This window comes from Heterodontus francisci, chromosome 10 (assembly GCF_036365525.1).
Source record: "Heterodontus francisci isolate sHetFra1 chromosome 10, sHetFra1.hap1, whole genome shotgun sequence".
NCBI lineage: Eukaryota > Metazoa > Chordata > Chondrichthyes > Heterodontiformes > Heterodontidae > Heterodontus > Heterodontus francisci.
Window position 1 is genome coordinate 97,078,523 of NC_090380.1, and position 27,709 is coordinate 97,106,231.

The 27,709-nt window shown below is 41.4% G+C and overlaps 1 protein-coding gene across 3 annotated transcripts in view; it reads left to right on the forward strand.

Annotated features, from left to right (window-relative positions):
* The window catches only part of runx1 (RUNX family transcription factor 1), a 237,640-nt gene that overhangs the window by 165,369 nt on the left and 44,562 nt on the right, over nucleotides 1-27,709 (forward strand). For all 3 annotated transcript variants that reach the window (XM_068041112.1, XM_068041114.1, XM_068041113.1), the window contains exons 3-5: nucleotides 6,266-6,510; nucleotides 7,161-7,317; nucleotides 8,408-8,512. In XM_068041112.1, coding sequence (XP_067897213.1) covers nucleotides 6,266-6,510; nucleotides 7,161-7,317; nucleotides 8,408-8,512 — 507 coding nt within the window. The remainder of the gene's footprint in view (nucleotides 1-6,265; nucleotides 6,511-7,160; nucleotides 7,318-8,407; nucleotides 8,513-27,709) is intronic.

A 27,709-nucleotide genomic window follows, 5' to 3' on the forward strand; every position in this document is an offset into this window, starting at 1 on the left:
TTTTTTATACTAATAACAGATACTGAGATTTCCCCCAATCATTACTTGTTGCTGTGTGGGGACCGACGGGGTGGGGACTGGGAGGGTGTGAAATCTCGCCCAGCATTGTTTTGGAAGTGATTTCTTGTGCACGGTGCATATTGAATCCTACTTTTCGAGTGTATAACTGGAGCAGCTCCACGATAAGTATTGCTTATGCCGTGATATAACACATTTGAACTATACCACCTGCCAGCCTGTTGATTCAAAAGAGATATTTCAACCCAGCAGTATAATCGTTTTTATTTCACACATGAAGGTGTTACCTGCCAGTGTTGTATTATGAACCGGTTATATGCTTTCCATCTGGGTACCGGTCTGCCACGTGGACGTGTGATCCGAATTAGATTAAAATTATAATGTAGAATGGTGGTGTAATTACAATGGTTTTGCAGAATTGTGATAAGCATAATCAGAAGTACACTGATACCACATAGTTAACATCATTATCAAAAGGTTAGACATATTTCATTGGAAACTCATAATTGTATAACTCTGGTGCTTAAAAGTGAGATGGCATTATGAAGGGATTGTTGGAAAGACTCGATGATCTGTTCAAGTCCTCCAGAGAACCGGCAAGTGAGTTGCAATGTAAACGGATCTGGGAGAGGGGTGGACTGATGTGTTAAGAAAGATAGCCCCGTTTATGTAGTTTATTCTGCTGCAAAACATACTAGATTTGTAATGTTGCAAAAGCAGATGGTAGCTTTGTATTTGAAACGGGGTTCCAGATTTAATTAGCTACTTGAGCGCAGAGTGACAAAAAATGTTTGAATCAATAATAATCAATGGGTTTGGTAACTGTAGTTGTTACCCATGGAGTAATCTGCCATTTATCAGGCAAATATTTTAAACGCTTCTAACGAAACGACTCTCCTCCCCATTGTAAATTATACTATAAAACTCTCAGAAGATGCTGGTGCCAGTATTATGATTTTGTTTAGTTACCACAGGATAGCTATTGGGAATTGTATCCCAATACTTTTTTATTGAAAAATCCTGGTCGATCCTTTTGTACTAAAAATAACTTACTTAGGAAATAAATATACCTAACGTTTTCTCGCTGTGTACTGTGCCCATCCGTTCAGAGAAAGGAAAATGACACTTCATCTATGTTCGACTGATCGCTGATTCCAGGAAAATACGGAGTAGTCAGTATTTAAAATAAATTTGGTTTTAAAATGATCAGACCCGGTGGTCTACTTTGAAAAATGTAGTTGGGATAAGCTGTATTATCTACTAATTGCATTTTTAAATTTCCTGGACATTTTTTGAGCTTTCAACCATGGGGGTGCGCCCGCTTCTATTTTACCTACATTGTTAGTTCCTCTGTAACCAATTGCAGGCAATGGGATTATTAAAGGATGCTCAAAATCAATTAAACGAGGTTGGGTCTTGGGTAATTTCCCCACACTCCCTGCACTTAAAAGACTAGAGAAAGGATCACGGGCAAAATAATCAGAAATGTAGCGAAACCCTGTGCTCCATCGGGAAATATTTAATGATCCCCAGACGAAGCAGTCTCCTCATTAAGGCCAACAAGGCCTTGGTAACCGTATTTACTTATAGGATACTTACCGACGGTGTTGGGATCACATCAGGCAAAATAAACGTCACTTAACTTTTACTTTATGTTATTTCCATTATTTTCAGTCAAACCAATTGTAGCATACTGAAATAATGTCTAATAACGCTGTTTATGTGTTTTAATATTTTATTTTTAAACAGTATTGGGCTGCATTAGTACCAAGTTATTATAAATGAGCATCTTACAATCCTTCATAAATTCAGTGAAATCAATTAATTCATGATACTAACAAACTTCCAGATTATCGGTGTATAACAGTTCTACCTGGATTCTCAGTTGCTTTTATAAAGACACCCGTCCAATTATGAAAATATCAAATCTACTAACGCGAATTTAACTGATCCTTAGATACTAAGATACATCATTAAAGACAGCCATTCCGGTGATATAAGGCAACACTGTGAAAAGCTCTGTTATTGGATATAGTTATGAGTTTTTGATTCAGGTGTATTGTCAAAGCGGTGTAAGCCATTTGGATAATATCAATAAACCGTTAAACCTTCAGGAATACTTTGGGCGCGAGAAAGGATGGGCTGAGGCAACCATCAGCGGTCTGTGATGTTGACAGCCTCTAGCTTTCGGGGGTGTTAGATGTGCATCTGTAAGACTCCTAACTCAAAATCATCCCTTCTTCTAAACCGAACCCTTGCCGTTTCTGATGACACTGTTTTAAGCTTCCGGTCTTTGCTAATCCTAATCCTATCTCTAAATTACTATTTCTGCTACTGTTACAGTTAACCCAACCTTAGCTTCGCACAAGGCTGTTACTGTGTGTTAACGCAGACTCTAACCCTAACCAGGCTGCTGTTTCAGATAACCTCCGAGTTTTGATGGTTTTGCCCCTGATTACTAATTTGCAATAAACGACTACTGTTTCCACTAATCCTAAATCTAACCTAAATTACTTTTTGTTATTTCTTACCTCGAATGCAAGACTGCCATTCAAACTGCAGCCTTGCCCAATACCCACTTCGTTTTAATACTGGGCAGGAAACGTATCTGAGACCCTGCAATTCTACACTTGGAAGTTCAGTATTGATATTTCGCGCATGTGGGTGGCTTAAATCCGCTGGGACTTTGGGTGTTCGAACCAGTCATTTAATTTGGGTCCATTTTAAATTTTGAATAAATAGAATTAAGAACCTGACCTTACTGTCAGGTGTATGACAAATTATTATTCAACTTTTTTTTGCTTCGATGAAAGATTGGGTCAAATGCACAATAGAGAAAATTTAATACGCTTGTAGTATTACTTACTATTCACGAAAATATTGCACTTCAATTAAAAAGCCATTGAATATACCGTTGAAAAGCGCGATTTCCAATTAAGCTGTAAATCCCACTCACTGCCGAGACTTTTAAATGAAAATAGAATTTAAATCCGTACATAGGATAGTTTTAGGTTATGCGAAATAATTGAGGAAAGGGGGATAGAAGGAGATGGACAGTCACAATTTAAAATCATTCAATTTAATAAGGCTGGCTATGGTATTTCAAAAAAAAATCTATTACAATTTTGTCAGTAGACATTTATCCTGCCGCCTTGTGCATTTTGCCAAATAATAATTCAATCTTATGAACATAATTTAATTCACGTGAATCTCCGAAGTTAAATAAAATCAATAATTCTAATTGTCTTGTTATTTTTGAACGTTCAGCAATGTAGTCCTCAAAGAGTTATATTCTGTGAAATCGACTGGAAAATCTTTTTTTTAAAAAGGCTGTCGCTGCATTTTTCTTGATACTCATATCTTTATTGAGACTCTTCCTGTTTAGTTACAGAAACTAAAATGTACTGCCAAGACATGCAGACATCTCGCAGGGGGTGGCTCGCTCACATGATATGTATGACACATGGAATAAAAAATAATAGTTAGTGTACAATCTGTCAGGAGATAAAGTCGCCCACGACTGTGGATGGGGCTAATGCACATTTTGTTTTGTTTTTCTTTTCAAAAGGTATTGCTTGCGATGCAAAAAAAAATAATTCAACAGCCAAAACCAGAACTCCAGCTATAATAGAGTTGCCAGGCCTCAGTGCAGCTCAAACAGGTCGGCTTGAAAGTCTATTGCTGCCCCCTGGAGTTCATCAGTCGATTCTGCTGCTCCTGCACAGCAGCTTTTCTATGACTGCGCCCGACCAAAGAAAACTGGATATGCGTGTCTTTTTTTTCATCGGGTTCATTTATTAAATTCTCCTCCACGTCAGGAAACGAGTGAAATTGCAGCTCATTGCCCCCCATGCATCGGTTGTCAGGAGAGTCTCACGCTGTCTTTACCTCCCACTTCATTGTCGCTGTTCGTTGTGTAGACAGTAGCTGAATTCCTGCGGTTTCCAAAGGGTCACAAAGCACTGACTATGTGGGATTGAAATCATACCTGTTTGATTATCAGTCAGCGCCCAGACCATTAATATCACAATCAGAAGTAAACAGCCACCAGGAAGTGGCTGCAGCTTTAGTAGGAAATCGGTGGGAGAAAATATAGAGCTTTGTGCTTTGGAGACTGGGACCGCCAAAATATTTGAAACTTCATATTTTTAAAATAAACAATGTGCGGGAATTGACCACTTTTGATGGTTAAGTCACATCTGATCTATTTTGGGGCCTGGGTGCTGATGTCATGCACGTCTGGGAAAATATTTTGCAATACACATATGTATGGCATGGTAAAGTTGCATTTGTTCGGCATAGATGCTATATATGACTGTTTCTACAGCTTTAAAAAAATATTTATCCGAGATATAAATTTATGCAAACTAATGTCTGGAGACAATAGTCCAGCAGGCACGCCGCCTTCTCAAACCTAAATTGCGTGTCTGCCTGTGTGTGTAAGACTGACAGGCAACGTTGCAGAATTAAAGTTAAAACCTGAAATCCCCAATCTCGCATAATATTTAGAAATAAAAAGAACTAAAATTCCTAATCGAATTTATGTATAAATATTTAGCTGTCAGTATATAAACAGCAGTCAGGGGGTAAAGAGGTCACCAATAGGGACTGAATAAACTAAATATTTTCCTGCTTTTGTTTTTGCTTATGGACCAAGGGTAATTAAAACATTTGACGAAAAAAATGAAGGGAATTAAGGATTCCCCCCTTAAGGATTAAATTTTTCTTATTTTGCTTTGGTTAATCATTAATGGACGACGAAGGAGTGATATTAATTATATTTGCCATTTGAAAAGAGCTTTGTGAAAAAAAAGTTAGACAGTGTGAAAAGTTAAAGGCGTTTGAAGCTGCTCCGCACTACAAAGTGAAGCGCGGGGTGGGAGGTCAAGTGTTGGTGGCAGAAGGAAGGGGGAGAGCGCGGAGGAATCCCATTGACAGAAGCGGCGCTCGCCCCCCCCCGGGCGCGCTCCCGCTCAGACCCGCGTGCCCGCGCACCCTCCCCCTCCCCCCCGCCAGGCGCGCTCGGAAGCACAAAGGCGCGCTAACTTTTCCGGCCATCTCTGAATGGCTGGAAAGGGATCAAAGGTCCGCCTCCCTTCTTCCTGCCCGGGCCCGGATTCTAGAACTCGGAGCGGATTGGTTTGGAGCTGGCGATATGCAAATGAGCTGGGTTCCTGCGGCCAGAGGGACTCGCCGGGGGTTTGGTGTGGAGAAATTCCGAGACATTCACCTTAAATCAGAAGGAGAGAGAGTGCGACTAGCTCATTCATAAAGCGCTCTTGCCTGTGTTTGGGGGTTTTCTAGTGGTCAACATACAAATACTTTAATATAAGAAAAAGACAGGACGTTAAGAGGAGGAATGCCGAAGCAGAGAAGTGAAGCATTATTTGAGTGAAAAAAAGCAACATTTATTTTTTTTCTGCAGTCTGAGTTTTGTTTTTAAAAGAAAGTTTCTCCAGGTTTAAAAAAAAACTTTCAGGATTTCTGTTGAGTTATTTGGCACAGAGTCATCTTCAGGGCGGGTGTCTCTTGTGTGAAGTTCACGTTGAACTGAAGTCTCTCTGTCTGTGTGTGTTGTGTGTGTGCGCTCTGAATTCAGGCAGATTATATATGTGGTGTTTGTGTGTCTCAAACCACAGAAGAGCCGCAAGTCTAACCAAGCTGCAAAACCACGCTGTACCCAAAATAAAGATCTCGAAAGCGAAAGCTCCGATAAGCAAACTGTGACTGAACCCCATAGAAGAGGAGAAAATTCTCTGGGAATTTGTATTTTATTTGAAAGCCATCTGATCGCTGGATAAAACTACCGTGCAATTTAAAAACATTAAGAATCGTCGCTTCGTTCTTCAATCGGTCTTCCGCCGGGCCAAGTTTCAGATAAGATCTGATGTCCAAACCGTTCATGCAAAGCACCCGGTTGTCAGAAACGTGCTATGAGACTGAAAAGTGAAAGGGGGGCTAACAGCAGAAAGCCTACAGGTGGACAGTTCGTTATTTTAACCAGTGACTGATCAAAAGCCCCAGGCGCCTGGCACTTTGTACAGGGCTCTTTTTATTGCTGAAACTGCTCAGAGACACGAGTAGAAGTGAATCTACTCAGATACATGGTGATCTGCACGGTGCTGCAGGTGGACTGAGGGAGGGAGAAAAGATCCGACAAGACTTAAGTTTGTGTTGCTGCCCGCTGTTAATCTTTTTCTTATTTTTTTTTTGAGATTAAGTTTTGTTGTGATGCGTATCCCTGTAGATACCAACACCAGCCGCCGGTTCACGCCGCCTTCCACCACGCTGAGCACGGGGAAGATGAGTGATCCTCTCCCGCTGGTACCGCAGGAGAGCGCCCTGAGCAAACTGCGAGCCGCCGATCGCAGCATGGTCGACGTTTTAGCCGATCATCCCGGAGAGCTGGTCCGCACGGACAGTCCAAACTTTCTCTGCTCCGTCCTACCCACACACTGGAGGTGTAACAAAACCCTCCCCATCGCATTTAAGGTAAATGTGCCCCCTGTGCCAGCACATACTTTAATGGGACTCTCTACTGTCAGAAAACTGTTGCATTGAGTCTTCAATAGGCCTTATAGCCCAGGTTAAATTGCCAGTATGTTGCAGAGCTACTGTATATTTTTATCATCGTCTTTGGTGCAGATTATTAGAGAGAACAGTCAAATGTATAAAACTGTCTTTCTACAGTCAATGCTGTTGGCGCTGCCTCGAAGCTGTCTCTGAGTTATGTATATTCAGACTAGAATTCTATTTGACCTCGCCAATTTCACCCTTCCCCTAGAATCATTGAGAGTTTAAGGCACAGAAATAAGCCACTTGGCCCAACCCCTCCTAGACCTCTCCCAAAGCCACCACAACCACAAGTTTTCTACAGAAATGATATAGAGCAAAGGTTTTTAACCCACAGCGCAGTATTACACAGAGTGGCGTTGTGTGGAAGTTAATGCACTGGGGGAAAACATTGATTTCTATGAAGTGTGTGGAGGGCGGGGGGGGGGGGGGATATTTGGAAGAATCTAAGGGGTCGTAGGGAGGGAAATTGTTTGCGGTTTACTGGTGCTCTCAATTGCTGCTCGGTGTGGTTGTGTGCTCCTTCTGGGTGTTGCTCTGATTCAGCTGTGTTCCTCTCCCGGGTACAGGTGGTCGCTCTGGGGGATGTTCCTGACGGGACCCTGGTCACGGTCTTGGCCGGCAACGACGAGAACTACTCGGCCGAGCTGCGCAACGCCACGGCGGTCATGAAAAACCAAGTGGCCCGCTTCAACGACCTGCGCTTCGTGGGACGGAGTGGCCGAGGTAATGGAAAGCACAGCCAAGTCAGCCTGGGCAGCCCTGTCCCAAACCCCTTGCTTTGGCAGATTGTTCTCCCCGCCCTGATCAGGATGTTTTTAAACCCTCCTTCAAAGTCAATGCCCGCACCGAAAGTATCGAGTGACAAAACGATCCAGGCGGATAAGTGCATTCAAAAATATTCTTCCAAGTCTAGATTACATCACATCTTGTTGACTCTCTCCAGTATATAATATCTGAGGGTGTTGACTCTCTGCTAAGGATCCTGGTGATTGATGATTTTTTAAAATCTTATTTGTTTGGGTTGAGGGGAGCCGCTCAGAGCAACACAGTTTTGTTTGGGAAAACCGTGGTTGACGCTTTACTCTCTTAGCTTCCACAGTTTCAGCAGATCAGCTTGCCTTTTGGCTCCATCTCCCCCTCCTCTCCCTTGCGCGCTTGGAGGGTTCACAAAGTGCCCCTGCTCAACGTCACTGCTCCAAATATTGGTGTCATCTTTACAGGTCACAGTATCCACAAACCACAGTATTAACAACTGAATTTCAGCCCATTGCAGATCAATTTTAAACCACTTACATTGGCCAGATATTCCGGTCTACCTTTTACTATTGCATTTAAATGACAATTTTTTTAAAAATCCACCATATGGTAAAACATGCATTTTTTAAAAGTACATTGTTTTCTGTAAGATTCAAGTTATCTTTTAAAAACTCCTTTTCTTCCCTTGAGTATAAATTCTATCAATTCTAGCAGCATGTGATGTTATTGTGCCGTTAATTAGAATCCAATCCATCTAATATTATAGAAAATATAGACTGATTGACCGTTGCTTGGGCTAATAGAAAATATACAATATAAAGAAACTAAGAACTGAAAATGCGATGATAACGTGCTGTAACAATCAATCTTAACTCCGAAGTCATTCGGATATGAGATGTTGATTAACAGCAATGACCGTGTGGATAAAGGGCCTTCCTTTCTAATTATCACATTTTTGAATCAATTGTTAACATTGTAGCAAAAATATGTTTTCATTATTTCTTGTCTCCCAATTGTCTGCGGAACCGGCTGATTTGTTGTTGTGCCCCGGTTGCAGGGAAAAGTTTTACGTTGACCATCACAGTGTTTACAAACCCGCCTCAAGTAGCCACTTATCACAGAGCCATCAAGATCACCGTGGACGGACCTAGGGAACCCAGGAGTGAGTACTCCAGTTGTCATTTCTTTCTCCGAAAGAACGGGAAGTAGTTATTCTGTCGAGCACCACATTGCCACTCCATAATCTTTAATATTATTAGCTGTATAATCTCATTAGCTAAACGCCTTATTTTCCATATGTACCATATTTAATTGTTTAAATGCATACCTCCCATGCATGCTGTAGCTACACAAGAAAGCAACAGCTGCTTTGACGCAGCTGGTAAACTCCAGGAGCAGGTGATTTTGTTTTTTTGTTAGAGGTATAAACTTAATATTTTTCTCAGCGAAATAGTTTCATGATGCACACTGGGAGTTTTGCAATGCATTGACGGAGCGCATAGAGTAGTGGGAGCATACAATAAAATTCACACGTTATCCATATAACGTTAAAGTGAATTAGTGCTGCGGTCAATAACAATAATCCTACTGATACTGAATGTTTTAATCATTTCCCCATCAAAACAATACAAAAACCTTTTGCTGCCGAGAGATTTGCAACGTACCGATCTTTGGTGTGTTTTGCATGATTCTATGAAACTATGTGAGTTTAATGCAGCGATGTAAAAATATTTTAACTCATTAATTACTGAAAAGAAATAGCTTTAGTATGTGAACCGTACTTGTAACAATACTTTTAAAAATATGAAACCCAAACATTAATTAAATCAACTTTCTACGTCATTGGCATATACAAATATACACACACTCATGCAGATAAAAAGCCAAACACTTTCTTTCTCTGTAAGTAATCAAATATTAACGGGGAATTATTTGTATTTAGTTACTTTAAGGAAAGATATCAGACTAGAACTCAAAGTATAGTTGGTTACTGGAAAAATTTGTGCTACTTTATAAATTGTCGCGTTCATAAGTTGTTGTTCGACTATTTTAAGCGTGTTAGTATGACAGAATCTAGTAATAAAATCTTAAGGAAAGGAAGCCTGTTAACAACAAACATCGAAAAATATTGTTCTACCTTAAACACTTCTAGCCCACTCGGCTCACTTCTGGAGTAGTTGAAGTTATTTGCAAAATGTGCTGTATAGATTAGTCACAAAGAATTAATAATATTGTATCAAATATTAAACATGGCCAGGGTGTAGTAATAGAAGCTCTTATTACGTAATTATTAACAATTACGAATATAAATATTTTTGAAAAATACCCACCATTATTGCTTCACAAGGTAAATAAAAGTATTAAAATTAATATACATTGATATATTCTAAGTTATCTGCACACATTTCATATTATCATCACTAAGTGGTGGTTCTAGCAAATAAACCAACATGATAGCGGGTGTGATTCAATGGTAATATACAAAAGCAGTGTATCAAAAAAATAATTATTTTCTTTACCCAGAACGATCTGATAGTGAGTTAAGATCTATCTGAAACCTTGCACAGCTTTCACGGGGTAGTTACTACACTACAACATGAATACAGATACAGAATGAGGCTGATGTGACTGTACAGAATCAGTAAATACATGAATGAGATTAGGTGTAGACTGCCAAATTAAACTAATCACATCCTTTCTATTTTCATCATTAAATACTGATTGGAATTATTTGTGGGTGTTTAGTTACTTTTTAATGAAAGATATAAAACTATAATTTTTAATGTAGAGTTAGTTACAAGTACAAAGATGTTACATTCAAAGTTTGTTACAATTGACCATTTTGGATGCATTAGTAATGAAGTAGTAAAATAGTAAGGAAGATACAGTTATGAGGGATTACACAGTAAAACACAGGACTTTCATTGTTTTGAGATGATTTCATATGATAAATCGATTTAAAATGCAAGAGTTATTATTTATTATTAATTTCACTATGTGTCTTTATAAATTCTGCTTTTAAAATGCATTTCTGGCACAAATGTAATATTAAATTTAGTTTTATTTTAAACAGTCATCTTTTTTATTCTGACTTTTAAAACCAATCTTCAGCCACACTTATTGTACCTAACAAAATGAATCATTACGGAACTGATGTGAGTTGGAATACACAGGCTATTTTTTTGGTTAAAAAAGCCATACTATTAATTCCCAGTAGATCCTCCTTTTCCCCTAAACTTCATTACTTCTTTCCTCTTCTATTTCTCTCTTCACCAGCCGTTATATTTAGTTAAAAGTATTTAACCCTGGATATCTGGATGTTTTGAGTTTATTTGTGTGAGATGGAGGTCAAATAGGTGGCATTGTTGATTGCACAATCAAAAGAATGCACTAAAAATGATTGTACTTGTCTCTGGGAGTATCAAAATTAAAAATTGAAACTAATTAATTATCAGAACCAGTTATCATAGTTTGTGATTATTAAAATATCTTAGTTGCTTTTTGAGTTACTCTTGTTAGCAGTATTTATTTAGTAAATGATTAATAATTTACTTTCTGTACTTAGAATACTCATCTGAATTAGACTTATAAATTCTATTTCACAAAATTTAAATTTATCTTTAATCTGAAAACAATCTCTTTAATAAACAAAGCACTCCAATAATATCTGACTATAACGTTTTTGTATCTACAAGGAATTACAATAAATTATAAAGCAGCAGAGGGAGGGTGGGTGGAATTAGTCTTTTTATTTGTGTATAGCAGAAGATTATCTTTTCACCCATTCATCCAAACCACAAAATTACCTTTGATCGCATGTTTGGTGAACATCAGAGAAACCAACAGATCTCAGATAAAGATTCAGCTCACCTCTCAGCCAAACCACAGAACTGAGTCTAAGTAATCTCTATAAACTGCATGAGGCTGTGGCAGATTCACCAACAGGATGGTTTCAGTTTGTGTATCTGGTCTACTAAACAGGCATTTATTAAATGAGGAACTTATGATTTAATAGTCAATATTATAATCCATGATTTGTGTCTTTTACTTTAAAAAAGTGGCTGTTTATTGGATATTTTAAAGCTAGAATGTGTGTTTATCTCTCTAATATATCTCCTGTAGGAAGATACAGAACCCTTATGCATTTTCAACAATTTCAATCTCACAGGGTGATTGTTTTATCTCCAAAATAGTTTTGATACAATAAAAACAGGAGTAACATAAACAGTAATTAGGACAAGTGACTTAGGGCAAGTATTATTTTGAACTGCTCAAAAATTCACATTTGCACTGCCTCTGGGTATTTTTATGTAAAATTGGATTACTTGGGCAGCAACTTGCAGTATACAGGTAAGTGTAGAAATTTGTAGAATGTCATAGCACGCCAAATCACTTGCTCAAACAGCAGGACATGTTGTAATTACTTGGAGGTTTTTGTTAAGCCTTGCAGGATTTTACAAGGCAATCTCATAATACTGTGATAAAGAATAATAAAGTATCTTAATGTGAAACATCTAGATATTTTAGCAGAAATTATTACTAAAACTTAATATGAGGAAATTAATCAAAAATTGGCATTCAAATATTCTAAAATATAATGGGATATTTTTTAAAGCATAAGAATAGTATTTTGCTTTTAAAAAAAATCTTTTCCCTGAAATTGCTGCTGTTGATCACAGAAGCCCGTTTCAAATAAGATGCATATTAACACTGGTCCTATGAAAATGGAGTGTTAATATTACACTTGTCAGACTGGAAAATGTGAGAAGCACTAAAATAACCATTTGTTTTAAAGACAATACAATTCCCTATCATTTCAGTGTTTAAATCACAACTTTGCCAGATTCAACATTAATATTAATACTTGCAACTGCCAGAAATGATAATATCTAGCTCTTAATTCCTGTCATTTTATTATATTTTCAGCAATGTGGGATCTAAGCAGTCCAATTAGGTTTATATTTATAGGCAGAGGTACATATTTGAACTGATTTATGGTCAGTGTTTGAGATTTTGCACAAGACAAAATCTGTGAAACTGGCTTACACCCATTGTCATGTTTTTATTTTTGGGACTCGTGAACTTAATCTCTGTGAATTATTTAACATCTATTTGTAGTTTTTTAAAAAATAAATATGCAACTCTAGAGATGCTTTACTGAGGCAGTTGCTAATAGGAAAAAATGCTGTGCACTGCATATAATATTTGGTTCCTGCTATTTATTTATTTTATTTTCTTCTTTATTCTCCCCTGAAGATATTAAATCTCACTGGGGCATGATTCCATGGGTGCTTTTAGCCCCAGGTAACTCACCCAAGTGGTAATTTTTCACATCCAATGTGTAGCACGTTACTGCTCATGTGGGCAGCAATATGACGTGTGAAAGACATGTAAGCTCATGACCAAGACACCTCACATGCAGATACTCATGCAGTATTGCTAATTCAATAGAGAGGCAGTGCAGAGGGTAATGGGCTCTCTCATGGATGCCAGTGAAAAACTTGCAGGACAAATCCGCCTCAGCCAATCTAATGGAGTTTGGAGGCTCCACATTAAGAGAAACTTGTGGTGGCTTGGAATATAGCACAAGCCTATGGTCTCAGCTATGAAACAGTACAAGTCCCAAAGTAATCTGAGGGAAGGGATGATAGCAAAAAATAATTTTACATTAAAAAAAACTCATGTAAAACAATCTTATACTAGAGAACTGGATTGAGACTGTTGTGATATTTCCACTTTAACAATTGAAAATTATTGGCTTTAAACTCTGAAAATTAGTAACTTATATTACATATTACTATTATTCACAAAGATTTTTGTACCTGTGAGCACAGAAAAATTCAGACCCTTTCATAGAAATTCGGGCTGAATTTTATGGACCCTGAGACAGGCTAGGAAGTCGGGGGGCCCATAGAATCACGATGGGAGACGAACGGCGGAGGGCTTGTTGCCTTCCCGTCACAATGCAATTTTGTCAGTGGTGGGATAGGCCAAAGAAGCTCTTCCTGCCCAGAGGCAGGGTGTGGGGGGGATGGAGGGAGGGGGAGGGGGAAGGCTCCACCACGTGGGGAGGTTGCCCAGTGAAACAAAATGACCTTCCTGTGGGTTTGGTGGGCTGGGGGGGGGGGGGGGGGGGGTGGGGAGTGCACCCTCCTCCATGGGCAATCTGTGGCCCATGGAGGACTCACGCCGGCAAACAGCCCACCTCCCTGAACTCCTCTCCCCCTGCTCTCAGCACCCCAACTACCCCTCTGCCGGTCTGGCCTCAGCGAAGCCAGCTCACTTACCTGAGGTTCAGGGCTCCAGCACTGGGCCTGGGTTCAAGGCCTCTGCAGTTCCAGCAGAGGCCACTACTCCCAGTGGCGCTGGTGATACTAGAACATTAGAACATTAGAACATTACAGCGCAGTACAGGCCCTTCGGCCCTCGATGTTGCGCCGACCATCTGACCTACACTATTCCATTTTCATCCATATGTCTATCCAATGACCACTTAAATGCCCTTAAAGTTGGCGAGTCTACTACTGTTGCAGGCAGGGCGTTCCACGCCCCTACTACTCTCTGCGTAAAGAAACTACCTCTGACATCTGTCCTATATCTTTCACCCCTCAACTTAAAGCTATGTCCCCTCGTGTTTGCCATCATCATCCGAGGAAAAAGACTCTCACTATCCACCCTATCTAACCCTCTGATTATCTTGTATGTCTCTATTAAGTCACCTCTCCTCCTCCTTCTCTCTAACGAAAACAACCAATCACACGGCCGGCAGCTCTTGGAGGTGGGATCCCTGTCTTTAAACGGCTCCCCCCTGCCTTTTTTTGCCCAGCGCCAAGAGCCCCGCCGTTGGCATAGAATTCAGCCCACCTGGTAAACCTGAAGTCAGCGAGAATTGGGGAGAACTTCCAATGATTGTGATTGTTGGCGACCAATGATCTCAGCCCCAGGGTATTGCTGCTGGAATTCCACAAGGCAGCATGCCAGACCCAACTCCCCTTGGCATTCAATGGCATTACCATTGCCAAGTGCCATCAATACCTTGGGGGTTGGGGGGGTGGTGGGTGGTGGGGGGGGGGTCACCACTGCCCAGAAACTCAACTGGACCAACCACATAAAATGCATAAAAGCAGGTCAGAGGCTGGATGTTCTGTGGTGAGTTGTTCACCTCCTGACTCCTCAAAGCCAATGCATCATCTACAGGCACAAGTTAGGAGTGTAATGAAATACTCTCCACTTTCCTGGATGTGTGCAGCTGCAACAACACTCAACACTCGAGTGGAAAAAGCAATCTCCTTCATTAGCACCATATCCACTAGCCTAAACATCCACCCCTTTCACCAATGGCACACCATGGCTACAGTGTGTACAATCACAGGGGCAACCTGCCAAGGCTTCTTGCCAAGGCAGCATCTGGCAAATGCCTGAACCCCAGCACCTAGGAGAACAAGGACAGCAGGTGTATTAGAATGCCATCGCGTCCAAATTTCCCTGCAAGTCACACACCATCTTGACTTATTGCTGTTCCTTCATCATTGCTGGGTCAAAGTCCCAGAACTCCCTTCCTAACTGTACTGTGGGAGCACGTTCACCACATGGAATGAAGTGGTTCAAGAAGCTGGCCCACTGCTAAATTTTGGAGAGCAACAAGGGATAGCCAATAACTGCCGGATTTGCCAGCTACACCCATATCCCAAAGAATACATTAATTTTTTTTGATGGAGGCGGAAAACTTGCCATATCAGATTGGCCGCCTGTTATACCACCTCCTCACCCTCTCCTCCCCCCACCTGCAGCCACCCCTCCAGCCCAAGTTACCTTTCCATGTAAGTTGAAACATACATCTCAGAGATAAAGAGAACAGAAATAAATGTGAATTAGTATTGGCTCATACTGCAATTATATGCACATTAAGATATTTTCAAATCTCGTATTTGTAGCTAACCATCCGTTTTAATACAATTTCTTGTTATTACTATTTCATATTTAGTTCTGAGCAGTTTTCTGAATTGTGTGGCGACTGTTATGCTGCAGAGCCATATCTATTGGCAAGTGAATTGAAACTGTCTGAAATTATTATCTTAATAGGCCAGTACCATGCATTGGTGACATTTACACAATTAATAGATTATGCAAGTTATTGCCTAAATTGCTGGGCAGTGTCTTGAAAAATTATTTTTCAGCACTGTTAAACCAATACTTTAAAATTGATTGTATTCTCACGATCACAGCTAGTTAGCACTGCAAGTGTCACACAGTTGACTCTACAGTCCACTCAGACCAGAATGTCGAGGGGGGCAGGTATTTTTCTCTGGATTCTTTAGCAACTATCAAAGCACCTGAATTCAAAATAAGCTTCCAGAAGGAGAAAGGACACCTTACCAGTGCAATCCCTCCCTTCCAATTTCCTCACCTATTGGCTCATCTTCAGCATGAAACATTTCTAACTTTCCTTCTACAATATCTGTCAGTCGAACCACCTGGAAGGATTACTTTCTCACCACATAATTCACTATAGCATATCACTGAGCAGGATGGTTTAATGCCCTCCAGACTAAGTGATAAACATTGATTATTTTATAGTCCTTCTTGTACTTCAAGGCTAAGTTTGTATAAGCTTATAATTTTGCATAAAAGCATCGTTGCAAACTACAAAATGTGATTATTACAAGGTACCCTGACCAAAGTATGCAGTTTCACTAACTCTTAAAACAGTCAATATTAGCTGCACACCATACTTATCCTATTCCTGTATTGTACAGCTCACATCTTTTTAGCATTGAATATAAAACCACATCTTTTGAACCATACAGCTAAGCTTTCATAACCCCATTTATCCCTCATCTGATTTTTTTCAGCAATTCCTTTAAAAATGTCAAATAACATAGAAACAAATTTGATTTGGATTTAAGACCCATTCTGTGATTGTAACCACAATGAAATCAACATATTAGTGCCTGGTCCAGTGCATTTTGTGTATATCACTTGCAGGATCCAGTCAACATTAGTTAAATGTCCAAACATATTTATAGTGTCAGGGGTATTATTCATTCTGTACAAGCTGTCAGGCACATCGCTGCCAAAAAAGCGTCAATGAATTAGATAATTTTAGGCAGCTTGTTTCAGTATATTCTGCAAGAACAATACTATTGGTCATCATAAGTGACAGAAAATAGCTTTCGCTTTTAAATAAGGTTTGATTGAATCTGATTACATTAAAAAATCTACCAAATAAGTTTAACCTCAACATTTATTGAGTGAAAATCTTGAAGAATTTCCACACAGTATCAATGATTGACTTATATACAGATAGGTAACGTAAGTCTATAAATTACTGTTTGTGAGATCGGTACAAGGACACTTAACACATTCGTAAGACATCTCTCTGTCTGTTATAAAACTATTTGAAATAATCAAGATCTCCATTGAAATAGTGGCAAAGGGAATGACATACATCAAACACAATGGAAATACTATATAACCTAGAATTTCTTGTTGCTGATATTGGCTCATAAAGCATTCTTTTGCCATTCTGGTGGCATCTTTTTAAAATAAATCGATAAACGCTTGTATTAAAATAGTGAACTGAAAAATGTCTTACAGACATTACTTGCTTGTGTTAAAGCTTGACTGTCTGAAAATATCAACAACAGTAATTTGTAGGTTTGCAATATAGAGTACAAATTACTGTTTGCCCAAAGTGAATATCTTAAATGTTTCTGTACTAATATCACAAACTGTAATTTCCAGGTTCAAGAAGCTTGTATGGTATTTTTGTTGCTTGCTAATGTAGTTCAATGTGCAACAGTTTGAAAAAGATCATTATCTGAGAAAACATGAATAGCGGCTTGTAACAAATGATACTAAGGACAGAAAACTGAATTACTTTTTGGCTGTTTGGCATCAACACATAGAACGCATAGGGCTTGTGCCATATGTATATAATATATATAAATCTTTTTAAAGTAACCATGTTACTCAGAGTTTCGAGTGAATTATTAATTTGTTTTCCTCTTTTGTAGTGTCCTTGGCTTCACCACCCTTGTGTGATGGGAGAGAAATTCTGTTCATATTCTAATATATGTGCAGATTGTTTGTGTTTGTATATATGTGTGGCTGTGTGTGTGGGCAGGTATGTCTCTGTGTGTGCACGTAGCATGTATGACGTGGCTGTATGTGTGAGCAGATGTGTGGCTCTGTGTGTGTGCGTGCATATGTGTGTGGCATGGCTGTATGTGTGGGCAGGTATGTTGCTGTGCATGTGTGTATGTAGTGTGTGTGGTGTGGCTGTATGTGTGGACAGATTTGACTGTGTGTGGTGTGTGGGTGTTTATGAAAGCAGAAAGCGTAAACAAACAGATGACGAGCAATGTTTGGTTCTCACAAACTTTAAAAAGACTTGTTCAGTTCTCACAAGGTTAATGTTGAGATTTATACAGCAACGTAGATTCATTTGGATCTAGTTGCAAAGCCAACTGGAGCTTATCCCAGTAATATGATACATTCTTACTAAATTGATGAGTATCATTATCCTTTAGTAATTTAAACATATTTTCTTCTCTATCTTGTAAAAAGTCACCACTGAAATGATGGAAAACTTTTTCTCTCAAAAGCCACCCTGTTTGGTCATTTCTACACGAAAGCCTTGAACTGAGATTTTGGACAAAACGGTCTTCATTATGTGCACAGTGTGACTTAAGTATGTTTGTGTTTAAACTGGTTGTTGTGCTCCAAAGACCTGTTAGCATTAACAGCATTTTCATATGTCTAAGACAGCAAACCACACTATCCTGACTTTCAAGTTGCCTAAGCATCTGCTTCAGGCTTATTCTGCAGTTGTACCACAGTTTGAGATTGGGCAGCACTGAATTATATTGCCAGCTTTGTACTGATTTCCAGGCAGGGGAAGCAGAGCTCTTTGCCTGAGTATGTCAATGGATACACAGACCACTCCTAACCGGTTAACAGCCCTGCTCATGATTTAACATTCGAAAAGTGCAAACAGGACAGTTGCCTCTATTCTAGCATTGGCAATGTAAAGGTGGAATACCTGGAAACTTTTTAAACTCCAGTTTTATCCTTGAAAAGCTGGCTTTGCACCAGTTGCAGCCATGCTACAGCTGGTGTGAAGCCTATGTTGTGTGAGACTGCTTCCTCGAGGTGGTCTTAGAACTGAAGTTAAATCCTGAGCTGACACAAGTTTGGCTCCAGCAAGTTATGCTGCTCATTGGTGTTGACACAAAGACAAGATCGCTTTGCAGCAATGCAGAACGTTCAGCAAAACTCCACAGCCCATATTGTAACTCGCATCATGTCCCGTTCACCCATCATCTCTGTGTTCGCTGACCCCACATGGACTCCCAGTTCAGCAGCGTCAATTTTAAAATTTTCATCCTTGTTTTCAAATCTCTCCACGGCCTCACCCTTCCCTATGTCTGTAACCTCCTCTCTGTATTCCTCCAATTCTGGCCTCTTGAGCAGCCCTGATTTTAAACGCTGCACCATTGGTCGCATATCTTCAGCTGCCTAGGCCCTAGGGTCTGAAATTCCCTCCCTAAGTCTCTGTGCCTTTCTACCTTTCCCTTCTCCTTGACGATACTCCTTAAAACCTGCCTCTTTCACCTGTCCTAATATCTTCTTTTGTGGTTGAGTGTCAAGTTTTGTTTGATAACATTCCTGTGAAGTATCTTGGGACATTTTACTACTTTAAAGGTGCTATATAAATGTAAGTTTAGTTTAGAGATACAACACTGAAACAGGCCCTTCGGCCCACCGAGTCTGTGCCGACCATCAACCACCCATTTATACTAATCCTACACTAATTCCATATTCCTACAACATCCCCACCTGTCCCTGTATTTCTCTACCACCTAACTATACTATGGGCAATTGCTAATGGCCAATTTAGCTATCAACCTGCAAGTCTTTGGCATGTGGGAGGAAACCGGAGCACCTGGAGGAAACCCACGCAGACACAGGGAGAACTTGCAAACTCCACACAGGCAGTACCCAGAATTGAACTCGGGTCGCTGGAGCTGTGAGGCTGCGGTGCTAACCACTGCGCCACTGTGCCGCCCAATTTGTAAACTAATAAGCAGATTTACAGCAAAGCTGAGTGTGACATAATAATTGATGATAAAAATGAAAAGGTAACTGTACAATCTGTGTGACTGTCAAAAGCCGCATACAACTTTTCTGCAAAGCTCCCTCGTTCGTTGGGAAAATTTCATCGGAATTCAGCAAGGCCACAAGATGAGACTGGAGCACAGCTCACAACTCCATCAGGGAACATGATAAAATGCAGTTAACAATTACAGTTCCTGTTGGCCACCACAGGGCGAGGCGGAGAAGTTGTAGTTGTTGATTTGGTAATTGTGTTTTAGATGTCAATACTAACTAAAAATTACACGGATACTGGTCAAGCATTGTGCACCAGGGCTGAGAAGTTTCAGACATCAGGCTATTATTAATCTTTTCAGCTAATCATTCACTATTTTGCAGTTGCAAGTATAGAAATGGTCTCAAGCACTTTGGATTTCTTTATGCTACTTGCTTTAGGAATTTTCAGGGATTGTCTTTTTTTTCTGTTTTTCTCCTGAAAATGCCAAATCATTATAGGAACATAGGAAGGATCATAGGAACATAGGAGCAGGAGTAGGCCATTCAACCCATTGAGCCTGCTCTGACATTCAGTTAGATCATGGCTGATCATCTACCTCAAAGCCACTTTCCCACGCTATTCCCATATCGCTTGATGTCATTAGTATCCAGATATCTATTCATTTCTGTCTTAAACATGCTCAATGATTGAACTTCCACAGGCCTCTGGGGTAGAGAATTCCAAAGATTTACCACACCCTGAGTGAAGAAATTCCTCCTCAACTCAGTCTTAAATGGCCTACCCCTTATTCTGAGACAATGGCCAATGTTGGGTTCTGTGGGGGGACGGAGGGGGGGAGGAGGTGCTGGAAAATCAAAGTGGCAGCAGCCGCCACAGAACCCGACGCTGGGATTGTCAGGCCCGATCGCCCCGGTGGCAGGGAAGCTCCATGGTGGCCCCTCTGCTGTTCTGCGATGGGACCCGACTGAATATATTTAAATAACACATTTTCATGAACTAAGATATAAACTGTGGCCAGAATTTTACAGTGGGTGGATGGGAGCCGGCCTCCGACGTAAAAGTTGGTGGCGAACCCGCTTCCGCCTCGCCTGGGCATCCGTTCCGTATTTTACGGGTCCCCAAGCTTTAATTGTTCCAAGGCAGGACTTCCACCCGCTTGAGGGCGTGTTGGGTGCTGGGTGTGGTTGGGATAATGGGGCGGCCCTCCATCGGGCATCTGTGCCCGATGAGCAGAGCTCCCCACCCAAGATGATCGCAGCTGCCTGGTTTTTACAGGCGGCTTTTCCCGGCTCCAGGACGCCCGCTTGCCACATGTAAAATCCGCGTTAAGTGGCCAATTAAGGGCTTTGATTGGCCTGGGGTGATCTAGCCGTTTTTTTCACGCCCCCCCCCTCCCCCCACCTGCCCTATGTAAAGGAGGGTGGAGGCAGGAGCGTGTTGGGAAAGCCCCCCGTAGCTTCCTGCTCCATTTTATGCAACCCCTCCACCACCATCCGTCACGTTGGGGTGGCATAAAATTCCAGCCCGCAGCGATCTTACCTTCAGTTCCCGATCCTCAGCGTGACGAGCGGCACTCACGTGCCTTCACTTGCACGTCCAAAGCAAGCTGGCGCCACCAAGGTGGGGAAGAGGTGAACTCTGCACTTTGTTTATAGGGAAGTGGGAAGGGGTGAACTATGCACATTGTTTGTAGGGAAAGGGGGAATGGGTGAACTCTGCACTTTGTTTATAGGGATGTGGGGAAGGGGTGAACTCTGCACTTTGTTTGTAGGGAAATGGGGAATGGGTGAACTCTGCACTTTGTTTATAGGGAAGTGGGGAAGGGGTGAACTATGCACATTGTTTATAGGGAAGTGGGAAGGGGTGAACTATGCACATTGTTTGTAGGGAAAGGGGGAATGGGTGAACTCTGCACTTTGTTTATAGGGATGTGGGGAAGGGGTGAACTCTGCACTTTGTTTGTAGGGAAATGGGGAATGGGTGAACTCTGCACTTTGTTTATAGGGAAGTGGGAAGGGGTGAACTATGCACATTGTTTGTAGGGAAAGGGGGAATGGGTGAACTCTGCACTTTGTTTATAGGGATGTGGGGAAGGGGTGAACTCTGCACTTTGTTTGTAGGGAAATGGGGAATGGGTGAACTCTGCACTTTGTTTATAGGGAAGTGGGAAGGGGTGAACTCTGCACTTTGTTTGTAGGGAAATGGGGAATGGGTGAACTCTGCACTTTGTTTATAGGGATGTGGGGAAGGGGTGAACTCTGCACTTTGTTTGTAGGGAAATGGGGAATGGGTGAACTCTGCACTTTGTTTATAGGGAAGTGGGAAGGGGTGAACTATGCACATTGTTTGTAGGGAAAGGGGGAATGGGTGAACTCTGCACTTTGTTTATAGGGATGTGGGGAAGGGGTGAACTCTGCACTTTGTTTGTAGGGAAATGGGGAATGGGTGAACTCTGCACTTTGTTTATAGGGAAGTGGGGAAGGGGTGAACTCTGCACTTTGTTTATAGGGAAGTGGGGAAGGGGTGAACTCTGCACTTTGTTTATAGGGATGTGGGGAAGGGGTGAACTCTGCACTTTGTTTGTAGGGAAATGGGGAATGGGTGAACTCTGCACTTTGTTTATAGGGAAGTGGGGAAGGGGTGAACTCTGCACTTTGTTTATCGGGAAGTGGGGAAGGGGTGAACTCTGCACTTTGTTTATAGGGAAAGGGGGAATGGGTGAACTCTGCACTTTGTTTATAGAGAAGTGAGGAAGGGGTGAACTCTGCACTTTGTTTATAGAGAAGTGGGGAAGGGGTGAACTCTTCACTTTGTTTATAGAGAAGTGGGGAAGGGGTGAACTCTGCACTTTGTTTATAGGGAAAGAGGGAATGGGTGAACTCTGCACTTTGTTTATAGAGAAGTGGGGAAGGGGTGAACTCTGCACTTTGTTTATAGGGAAAGGGGGAATGGGTGAACTCTGCACTTTGTTTATAGAGAAGTGAGGAAGGGGTGAACTCTGCACTTTGTTTATAGAGAAGTGGGGAAGGGGTGAACTCTGCACTTTGTTGAACTGTCTGCAGGGCTGGCAGCCTTTTAAAAATGATGCCAGCACCTGCTTCCGCATCAGTGACGCCATGGACAGTGTCGTTAATGCTGCCCACGCCACGTGATTGGGGAGGGCGGCCGCTGTGAATATGTAAGAATCGCGGCGGCACAGAGGCACGGCTCCCATGGGGGATGGCCGCCATTTTCTGTGCCCACCGCCCCTCCCAGCGGCGTGACTACAAAATCTAGTCCTATGTCCCCCGCTTCTAGACTCACCAGTGTTACAACTGAAGCAGGAGTAATGTACTGTCAGTTCAGTCCCATTATTGCACAGATCATAGCATGTTATTAAAGTTCTCCCACTTACTGGAAATCAGCCAAATTAAACACTTTATTAACCCCCCAGAATAAAACAGACCAAACCAGGTATCTTTAAACAATAACAAATTAACTATTTATTAATAGACTAAATCTTAAACATTATTGAGATAATCCTATGTCTAAAAGACTTTGTAACTTCTTATTTTTCTTAACCCTAATGCACACACACATACATTCAAAAACCAACGGTTAACCAGTTTAAAATGAGGTTTCTTAGGAATAAATAAGGAGTTGGGGTGTAAGTCCTGGTGATTTATGTTCCTGGTTGGTGAGGTGTCCCAGAGTAGAATAATCAGATGCCACTCAAAGTCTCTAGGCGAATTCGATGAACAGTCTTTAAAAGATAGGCATTCAAAGCACTTCGGTTGCAGCAGGCATCACACAGTTCTTTCAACAAGGAGTACAGCAGCAGGTCTATTTGGATTTTAAAATTGGTAGTCTTTTAGTCGAAACTTTACTAAGAATTCCAGCAAATACAAACAGACAACAGAAAGTCACTTCTGAGGCAAAGACCTCTTTGAGTTTGGAAGTTAAAAAGGAATTTACTACCTCCAACAAAGCAAATGTTCTTTTTCCAGAGGTTTTTTCCTGTTTAGGTAATAACACAGCCTGTAGCCCATGTAGATTTTTCTGATGAAATATAGACCACTTCTTCCTTCAGAGCACGCTTCACTAGTTTCTGGATCAAACTGGCTTAAGCCAGTCTTTTTACACAGTCAGAAGTTACGATACACCATGTGACCTCATCTGTCTCCTGCTGATGCCTAGGAAACAGGTGCAGCTGCTGGCACACCGTGCCCCTTAGTTTTTAAAGGCACACTGTTTATAAACAGAATCTTAAAGGCACACTGTTTTTAAATTGAGGAGAAAAAAACAGTTCCATGACACCTGCCAGGTGAAACATTCTGTCTACATCTACCCTGTCACGCCCAGTAAGAATAGGGCGCAGTTCGACAGGGCAAACAACCCTCTGGTAAATCAGCTAATTGGCCAACCCTCTTGTGAGTATCAGCAGGCTCTTTGGCTTTGGGAGGTATCACAAGTCAAATCTGGTACTATCTTCTAAAGGCCTGCTCAAGTGACAAAAAAGACCCGACCCAAACCCGACGGAACCACATGGGACCCGAGCCCGACCCGGCCCAAGTCCCTCCATTTTCCCTCGAGCCCGACTCGACCTGAGCCCAACCCGCCCTGACCCGAGCCCAACCCGACTGCCGCAAAGTTCCCTTCACTTACCTTCCGACTCCCAATCTGCCATAAGCTGCAGCATGAGCGTGATGACGTCATAGAGATGCTCACTGCACAGACTCAGTTTCCCTGCTTGATGTTCCAGACCCTCAGCTCAGGTAATTTTTTAACTTTTAACACTTACCTTGCTGTGTGTTTCCAACCTGGACCCGGCCCGACTTGGACCTGGCCCAACCCAACCCAAGTCCGAAGGCCGGATTCGGAAGAGCGGCCTGACCCGACCCGAACCCGACACATGCTGTCGATTCCCGTCGGGTTCGGGTCGGGTAACAGGCCTTTACTATCTTCACTCAATATGTACAAGCACACACCTTCTGTAGGAGGTCACTGGATAGTGCAATTATCCTGATACTTAATCTGGACTGTACTGAGGGTGTTTTGCATTGTCTGAGATCACTGTTTCAAATGAGAAATTAAACCAGGGACCCATCTGCCCACACAATAGACTCAAAAAATTGTCATAGCATTTGTTGGAGAAGATTGAGAAGTTCCCTTGCTATCTTGGCCAATGTTCCTTCCTGATCCAACAGCAGCAAATACATATTAACTGGTCATTCTTTCATTTCCTGTTTATTATTGAGATGAATTTAATGGGTTAAATGAGCTGCATGAGAAGCAGGAACCTGTTAAATGATATAAAATATCATCTCAGTGAGGCAATGAAGGGCATTAGAGAAACAAGATTGTGCAAAGAACAAAGTTGATGAAAAATACAGGAAAGATTTCTGGTTTGAAGTGGAAACAGGATATGGTGAAATTGCATGGCAGATCATGAACAAAGAATAAAACAGACCAATGTCCCAGGCATAAAACCCTTTGTTGGAGCTGAGTTCTGATATTGGTTCCACACCCAAAGTATCAACCTAACTTCACACCCCCTGGACACCAATGGGCCCACTCCATATCCATTTTGCCAAATCCCTTGTTCTGCTCTCGTGTGGCCCAGACATTCCTATGCTTCACACTTTGGTTCCTCTTCCCATTCCCATTTTTGCCAACCAGACACAGTGCAAGCTTCAGGAATGGTATTTTATCTTTATTCTTGGCACTTTGCAAATATCTCACCTTGCGAGAAGTCTGAAAATATCAAACACTGTTGTCCTTTATTGTTGTAACTGCCCTCTGATGGCCTCTTGTAGATTAGTTGGCCTTCAACAAAAAATCTTAAAAGTAGAGAGTTGAATTGGCAATGTGTAACATCTGTAACAAATTGGTTCAAATCTTTGTGTTATTTTAAGAATGTGAAAGGCCCTTGTTGAAATAGTGAACAGAGGAATTTCACACTTAATGCTAAATGTAGCCTCAGTAAAGCGAATTGCCTTTTATAATTATTGCTGCATCAATGTGAATGACCTGTCCTCTTACCACCTCCTTAGCAATCAGACAACATGTGGATAAGTAAACTACTATATAAAGGATAATTTTCTGCTCTTGTGCTCCTCGCATTGGATAGTGCAAACTGAGGGCAGAATTTTGTCAGGCCATTTGGAGCAGATATGGAGCTGTGGCGGGGGCGGGGGGGTGGGGGAGAGGCCAGAGAACAGCATCGGACATGCCCGTCCAGAAATCCGACATTGTGACATCAGTTCCGATTTAGTCAGTGGCGGGAAAGCTCCAAAAGTGGCATTGCCGCCCCAATGCAATGGGACTGCCATCATATGAAGTCACTCTGCATGGGCGGCCATTGTATCTCGGGTGCGCCACAATCAGCACCTCAGACCCCACCCTTTTAGATTAGAGATACAGCACTGAAACAGGCCCTTCGGCCCACCGAGTCTGTGCCGAACATCAACCACCCATTTATACTAATCCTACATTCCTACCAAACATCCCCACCTGTCCCTATATTTCCCTACCACCTACCTATCCTAGTGACAATTTATAATGGCCAATTTACCTATCAACCTGCAAGTCTTTTGGCTTGTGGGAGGAAACCGGAAAAAACCCACGCAGACACAGGGAGAACTTGCAAACTCCACACAGGCAGTACCCGGAATTGAACCCAGGTCCCTGGAGCTGTGAGGCTGCGGTGCTAACCACTGTGCCACTGCGCCGCCCTTGTCATGCTATGCAGCAGGCCTCACACCTCTGTTATGTAAAGTGGCTGCCTGCAGCGTACTCACGGTCAACAGCTGCATATGTGACAGGTGCCGATGACACCTACTTCCTGGTCCGCTGCAGGGACCCGTGACGGGAACACGAAATTACGCCCTGATAGTGCAAATCAGAGCATTAGGCCCAGAGGAGCACATCTCTATGATGCACCCCACCTAATTTTCTTTTCATTAATTGAAATGATGGAAAATTCAATGGACTGTGAACTGGGCATGCTAGATTCCATGCCCAGTATTCGGATACAATATCCACTCCTCATATCCACTGTTCTGAACCAAGGGTTCAAAATTGGGTAATTTGCCCTCTTGTACCCACAGGATCATCACATATCAATAACTGCTTTCCAACAAGTACAAAAGTTTATTTCTACAAATAGTACCCAAAAAAAGCTCAAAGAACAAATTAATGTAAGGCGAGTCTTAAATATTTAGCTAAGAAAAATGAACCTTTCTACTCACTAGTATTTTAGGAAAAGCTGAATCTAGTCCCTTTGCTGTCAAGTTCCAGTGTATCTCAGATTGCCAAATACCAATGCAGCCATTTCCTGTTGCCATGTGTGCAGATTCCTTTATAAGTCATTACATATATATCACATATGACTGGTAACTGACTTGTTTGCATAGTGTTGAGACTTGCATGCATCACTGCTCAAATCTAGTGATGAATATCGGCCAAAGTAAATACTGTTGCAAACTGGGGAGAAAACTATTTTGGGTATTTTGGCCACTAACTCCATGACATTCACAATGATCAGCAAATAAAAACTATTTGGAAAAGCAGAAGGCCTGTAACCATTGTTTTATATACAGAAAGTTAATTCTGAAAATGAACTGCATTCATACCCATGTACCATGCAGTTGTTAATGAATCCACCATTACTCTGCATCATGGAGTTTTATGAATCACTCACATGTGCTGTTTTTTATCCCTCACTGTAATATGAGGGAAGAGTAACTTAGGACAATTTAAACTGTTTGTAAATTAATGTGAAACAGGTTCAAGTCAAAGCCAGGCTAGAAACTAGAGCCAACCTGAACCTCGTTTACCCGAATCCACAGGCTCCGCTTTCAAGCACGTGGTGGTGAAATTTGAATTTTGGTTACCCTAGAAATGGGCTTTTCCCAGAGACAAAGTCTGTGAAAATGAGTAACAGAAATAGGAAGTTGGACTAACACCAGCCCATTGTGAGGCTTACTTCCATATCGCTGTCTCTCTCTTATACCCAGAAACATTTTTCTTTGGTTTTCATTGCACTATTCTCTTCATATATTCTTTAGCTCCTTATTTCTATCCCTTTATTCTGCACTTTTTCTTTAATTTTCCTCATGATCTCTTTCATTTCCTTCACACATTTTCCTATTTCTCTTTCATTTTTGTATTCTCCTCTTCCTTTTTTTTCTCATACTTTGTTGTGTTTTCTTTCTGTGACCTTCCCTCCCAGCCTTTTTTATTCTTGTTGTTTGCCTATCTTTA